The sequence below is a fragment of the Somniosus microcephalus genome, chromosome 10 (genome assembly GCF_052327205.1).
Source record: "Somniosus microcephalus isolate GS21.2 chromosome 10, FLI_Smic_1.0, whole genome shotgun sequence".
In the NCBI taxonomy this organism is placed as follows: domain Eukaryota; kingdom Metazoa; phylum Chordata; class Chondrichthyes; order Squaliformes; family Somniosidae; genus Somniosus; species Somniosus microcephalus.
This window is the reverse complement of record NC_140996.1, coordinates 237,361,461-237,368,005: the sequence shown is the minus strand read 5'-3', so window position 1 is coordinate 237,368,005 and position 6,545 is coordinate 237,361,461. Positions and strand designations below refer to the sequence as shown.

At 49.9% G+C, this 6,545-nt stretch overlaps 1 protein-coding gene across 6 annotated transcripts in view; it reads left to right on the top strand.

Annotated features, from left to right (window-relative positions):
* Positions 1–6,545, top strand: part of ilk (integrin-linked kinase) — a 122,382-nt gene that overhangs the window by 72,403 nt on the left and 43,434 nt on the right. For 5 of the 6 annotated variants that reach the window (XM_085999863.1, XM_085999859.1, XM_085999860.1 and 2 more), the window contains one exon: positions 5,989–6,154. In XM_085999863.1, coding sequence (XP_085855989.1) covers positions 6,053–6,154 — 102 coding nt within the window. In that variant the 5' untranslated portion in view covers positions 5,989–6,052. Of the gene's footprint in view, positions 1–5,682; positions 5,705–5,988; positions 6,155–6,545 lie in introns of those variants that run through there. The other variant, XM_085999862.1, reaches the window with a different exon arrangement.

The following is a 6,545-nucleotide window of genomic DNA, read 5'->3' as shown; positions in this document are numbered from 1 at the left end:
TTCCTGACTCGGTCCGGATAACGCCTCGGTGGTGGTGTAGTTTTCGGTGGTGTAGTAGGTTCTTTTGGCAAGGTCGATTCGGCTTGAATGCCAGTGTCGGGTTTATCTGGTTCCAGTATCACCGGATCGGAGGTAGATACTATGGGTATCTCTGCTTCATCATTAGGCGTATAGAGTTGTGGTGTAGGTTGTCCCTTTTCGGATGACTCTATGATCTGGTCAACATGGCGCCTTATTATGCTTTCTCCAATGTCCACGGTATACATCAGCGGTCCTAGTCGTGTGCAAATAGTTCCAGGCTGCCATTTCTCGGTACGGTAGTCCCGGGCCAAAACTTGTTGACCTATCTGGAAGGTTCTAGTTGGCCTTTCATTCATGCCTTGAAATTGCCGGTTCTCTACGTCCCTTCTGATGTTTGGCTTGATCAAATCCAGCCGGCATCTTAGTCTTCTATTGAAGAACATCATGGCGGGAGTTTGGTTTGTAACCACATGTGTTGCATTCCTGTATGCAAACAAGAAGTTATCTACCTTATGCTGTAGATTAATGCCTTCATTACCCATAGCCTTTATGGCCTTCTTGAAGGTCTGGACAAACCTTTCAGCCAATCCATTGGTGGCGGGATGGTATGGGGCGGGTGTATAGTGCTTAACTCCATTGTTTTTTAAGAACTTCCTGAATTCTTCGGACACAAATTGTGGTCCATTATCAGAACAGATCTGTTCAGGCAGCCCATTCCTGGCAAATATGGTCCTTAATACTGTGATGGTTTTTTCCGTGGTGATGGAGGACATCTTTATTACCTCTGGCCACTTGGAGTGTGCATCAACCGCGATTAAGAACATTGAGTCCATAAATGGACCAGCAAAGTCGATGTGTACCCTTTGCCATGGAGATGAGGGCCACTCCCATGGATGTAGAGGGGCTTGTGGTGGGGCGTTTTGGACCTTCTGGCATCCTAGACAGCCCTTGGTCATTTCTTCGATGTCTCCATCGATACCTGGCCACCACACAAACGCTCTGGCTAGGTTCTTCATTTTCACTCCGCCCAGATGCCCCTCGTGGAGCTCCTTTAGCATTTTATCCTGGAGTTTGGGTGGAATCACCACTCTGGATCCACACATCAAGGTTCCTCGGCACACTGACAGCTGTTCCCTTCTTTGCGAGAATGCTGGCAACAGTGGTTCGCCATGTGCTGGCCATCCCTTTACCGTTAAATCGTAGACTCGTGAGAGAGTCAGGTCATTTCTCGTTTCCTTTTCAATGGCAGAATTTGTTACTGGTAGACAATCTACTATGGTAGAGTGGAACATTTCCACTGGGTCTACCGTAGGTGCTCCTTCTACCGTTGGCAACGGTAGGTGCGATAAACCGTCAGCATTTCCATGCTGTTTTGATCCTTTGTATTCTATGTCATATCGGTGTGCCCCTAGGAAAAGGGACCACCTCTGTAGCCTTTGTGCTGTCATAATGGGAACGCCCTTTTTAGGGTTGAATATGGAGACGAGGGGTTGATGGTCAGTCAACAAAGTAAAGTTTTGTCCGTGTAGGTAATGGTTGAATTTCTTCACTCCCCATACCAGGCTGAGTGCTTCCCTGTCGATCTGGGCATAGTTACGCTCAGCTGAGTTCAATGAGCGTGACGCAAAAGCTATCGGCCGCTCCGAGCCATCAGGGAATCTATGCGATAATACCGCTCCTACGCCGTAAGGGGATGCATCGCACGCCAGTCTGATTGGCAGTGATGGGTTGTAATGAGCCAAAACTTCCTTGGACGTGATCAAGCCTTTACATTTATGGAAGGCACGTTTACAGTCCTCGCTCCATTCCCAAATTACTCCCGTTTGTAGCAGTTCGTTAAGAGGGTGCAGAACAGTTGACAAGTTCGGTAAAAATTTATGATAGTAATTTATGAATCCCAGGAACGACCTTAATTGTGAGACATTTTCAGGTGCTGGGGCTTTTATGACCGCTTCAATTTTTTCAGGGGACTTATGCAACCCTTCTTCGTTAATTATGTGGCCACAATATGATATTTGTTTCTGGAAAAATTCACACTTGGGGCGGTTTGCTCGTAGGCCCCGTTCTCTCAGCCTAGTGAGCACCTGCTCCAAATTGGCAAGGTGCTCGTTGTCGTTTTCTCCTGTTACAAGGATGTCGTCTAGGTAGCATTGAGTCCCAGGAATCCCTTGCAGGACTTGTTCCATAGCTCTTTGCCAGATAGCTGGAGCTGATGCTACTCTGAAAACCAGTCGATTGTACTGGTACGGGCCTTTGTGTGTGTTTATTGTGAGATACTTTTTAGAGGCCTCCTCAACCTCCATCTGTAGATATGCCTGTGCCAAGTCAATTTTTGTGAAACGTTTCCCTCCGGATAGTGAGGCGAAAATATCTTCTGTCCTCGGAAGAGGATACTGTACCGTGTGAAGGACCGGGTTTACAGTCACCTTGAAGTCCCCACAGATGCGAATTTTTCTCTGTTCTTCAGATTTATCATTATTCAAAGTTTTCTTCATGACCGGGACGATGGGTGTTGCCCACTCGCTCCAATCTAGGATAACACGCCTGTCCTTTCCAAATTCTCCAGCTCTGCCTCGACTGCTGGACGAATTGCGTATGGCACCGGCCTTGCCTTAAAAAACTTGGGAATTGCCGCATCTTCCACCTTTATTGAGGCAGTGACGCCTTTCAAGGTTCCTAGTTCCTGTTGGAACACTTCTTCGGCGTTGGCCAAGATGTCTTTTAATCGTTCAGGTATGACGTCATCATCATTTTTTTTCTTACTGGTCAGTGCCTGAATGGAGTGCCAGTCTAAACGTATCTTTCTGATCCATTCACGTCCCAACAGCGGTGGACCACCATTTTGCAGAACGTATAAATACAACTTCTGTATTTCCTTGCCGTTGTATACAACAGACACCCTTATTTTCCCTCTGGGGTATACTTTCTGCCCCGTATATGTTTTTAAGATCATGGATGTGTCTTTCAAGGGTATATGCGGAAATAGCCGCTCGTAATCCTGTCGACTTATGACGGTCAGAGCTGATCCTGTATCTAGCTCCATTTTAACTGGGGACCCTGCTATCGTGAGGGTAACCCAAATGGTCTGGTAATCTTCTTTGGCAATTACATTATGTAATTTGAGACAGCTTAGTCTCTTGTTTCCGGAGTCGCTATCGCTCTTCTGGTCTTCGGAGCCGCTGTCCGTCATCATTTGTACCTTTTTGTACTTTATTGATTTTTTTTTTGTCAGTGGATTTTTTGTTTCCAGATCGGCATACACGTGCAATGTGTCCCATCTTTCCGCATTGCCTGCATGCTTTGTCCTTGAACCAGCAGTCCCTCTGGTCATGGGTGGATCTGCCGCACCGATAACATCTCTCGAAACCCTGTGTCATTTCATGGGTGCCGAAATCCTGTGGCTTTTGCTGTATCTCTGCAGCTCCTCTCGCTGCTGCTTCGTATGATACAGCCATACTGAAAGCCTTGTCCAGTGTTAAATCGTTCTCAGAAAGTAGCCTTTTCTGTGTTCCTTCACTTAGGAGACCGCAGACGAATTTGTCTCGAAGAGAATCTGCCAGTCCTGCTCCGAATTGGCAGTGCTTTGATAGCTTCCTTAATTCGGTGAGGTAATCAGCGTTACTTTCATTCTTGTGCTGATTCCTCCTGAAGAATTTGAACCGTTCCGCTATCAGCAGCGGTGTTGGGTTTAAGTGCTCCTGTAGGGTATCAACAATTTCCTTAAAATTCTTGTCCATCGGTTTGGCTGGAGTGATTAAGTTTCATAACAGCCCATATGTCTTTGCGCCCATTAGATTTAGGAGTATCGATGCCTTTTTATCATCCACTATTTCATTTGCTGTGCAATATGCCTCCATTCTTTCAACATATGTGGTCCAATCCTCTACATCACTATCGAAAGCAGTAATATTGCCAGTCTTAGGCATCCTGAAAAAAAAATGGCGCCTCCTGCGCTTTCCTTTCTTCCTTGCTGAAAAAAAATGGCGCCTCCCGCGCTTTCCCGCCGCTGTTGCTGCTGACAACGCTGTTCTCCACGGTTTTTATTTATACAAATATTTTTAATAGTCGGAGACTTGTTCCCGCCGGACTCTCTGGGACTTTCCCCTCCCTCTGCGTGGTCCGAACGCCGACCTGCTGTGCAGAGCTGGCCGTCTCCCGAGTGCTCCACCCTTCGCCTCTGTTTGCCTGCGCCTTCACTGCTTGGCCCAGCTGTAGAGCCAGCCGATCAAGCCCCAGCCCGCCGCCCAGGAAGGATTATTGCAGTACCTGCCACCAGCCCGGCTAGCTGGTGAAACCACAGTTTTTTCTTTTTTTTTCTTCTTCCTTCGTCTGAGGAATCGATCTCCTTGAGGTGCTGCCGTATTGCAGGTAAGTCCGTTTCCAATTCGTCGCCACTGTTGTATCCGTGTGTTAATGGAGACACGGAATGCAGGAGTTGGTTTACAGGTGTTTACTGGACAAAGTCTGGAGGTGAACTAACAGATACAAGACACTATACCGGCTTATATAGCCCGAGTGGCCACTACCGGCATTACAGTACACAGGGGCTCTTAAAGGCACATACACCACAGTAGAAACCCAAGGCGTTACTTGTAGATCTTAATGTTATTCCCCCTCCCCATTAATAGATCTGTTAGAATTCACACGTGGATTAGGAAGAGACTGTGGATTCCTCGTGGGTGGGTGAGGAGTCCTGGGATAGACTGAGGCGCTCTCATGGCTGGGTGAGGAGTCCTGGGATAGACTGAGGCTCTCTCATGGATGGGCGAGGAGTCCTGGGATAGACTGAGGCGCTCTCATGGATGGGCGAGGAGTCCTGGGATAGACTGAGGCTCTCTCATGGCTGGGTGAGGAGTCCTGGGATAGACTGAGGCTCTCTCATGGCTGAGTGAGGAGTCCTGTGATAGACTGAGGCTCTCTCGTGGGTGAGGAGTCCTGGGATAGACTGAGGCTCTCTCATGGCTGGGTGAGGAGTCCTGGGATAGACTGAGGCTCTCTCATGGGTGGGCGAGGAGTCCTGGGATAGACTGTGGAACGCGATAGTCTCCTGTCTATCGAATTCCTGGTTTGCTGTGTCCAGGGTAATTGTCAGCAGCCTCGAATCTATTGAGTCATTGAGTTAGTTTGGGGTGTTCCATGGGAGTTGCTTTTTCCTGCAGTCGATTCCTCTGTCCTGTTCAAAGGCTCCTGTGTCTGCCGACTGGGCTCCTTCTCAAAAGCCAAGCGTTGTCGCCAGTGTGGAGGAGGGGTGCGGGGAGAGGGTGCGGTGTGGGGGCAGCGTGCGGGGGTGGAGTGTGGATGGGTTTGACTTGCCTAAAGCCTGCGGGGCTTCGCCTGTCTGCTGCTTTCTCTGGTTCAGACAGGTTTGGCTCCTGCTTCCAGCCGGTGCCTCCTGTCTCAGCGAGATCCCTGGCTACAGCCACTGAGGGCTGCAATACTGGCAAGCTGCTGAGCGGTGAGTCACACTGCCAACGTGGTGTTTTCAGAGCACAGTGCAGTTCAGGCATTCACTGAACGCCTCCCAGAGCTCTGGGTAAGGCTCTGGTACTGGTAGATCACTCTGATCGTCTGATCCCAGCCACACAGCACCTCCCTCGGACAAGACCGACCAAATTTACCCAGCACTCTCCCTCTAACTCTCTCTTTGTGTAGTTATGGCTTCCTTTACATTTTTAAATGAATGGTGTGTGGATTTTCCATTTGAATCTCTCTCTAAACCCACCCACAGACTCCCTTCTTCTCCCTGTGTGTTCCCTGAAAGGAATGTTGCCTGGTGCCCTTCGTGTAGATTCAGATAGAGTCAGATTTCCCCCCAGGCAACCTGTGTCGAGCGTCGTCTCACTCTCCGCCGCCTGGTGCTCCCGCTCCCCGCCAGGCGCTGGCGCTGTCTGACTGGGAGTGCATTAAATGCGATGCCGCACTCCGCCCCGCTGGAGCTGTCTGACTGGGGCCGTTGCTGTTTTTCAGAGATGACCACGGGTTCAGCCCCCTCCACTGGGCCTGCCGCGAGGGCCGATCCAATGTCGTCGACATGTTGATAATGCGTGGAGCTCGGATCAATGTGATGAACAGGGGTGACGACACGCCGTTACACCTCGCCGCCAGCCACGGACACCGCGACATCGTACTGAAGGTAAGCACTGCACCGCGACATCGTACTGAAGGTAAGCACTGCACCGCGACATCGTACTGAAGGTAAGGACACGGCACCGCGGCATCGTACTGAAGGTAAGCACTGCACCGCGACATCATACTGAAGGTAAGGACACGGCACCGCGACATCGTACTGAAGGTAAGGACACGGCACCGCGGCATTGTACTGAAGGTAAGGACACGGCACCGCGACATCGTACTGAAGGTAAGCACTGCACCGCGACATCATACTGAAGGTAAGGACACGGCACCGCGGCATCGTACTGAAGGTAAGGACACGGCACCGCGACATCGTACTGAAGGTAAGGACACGGCACCGCGACATCGTACTGAAGGTAAGGACACGGCACCGCGACATCATACTGAAGGTA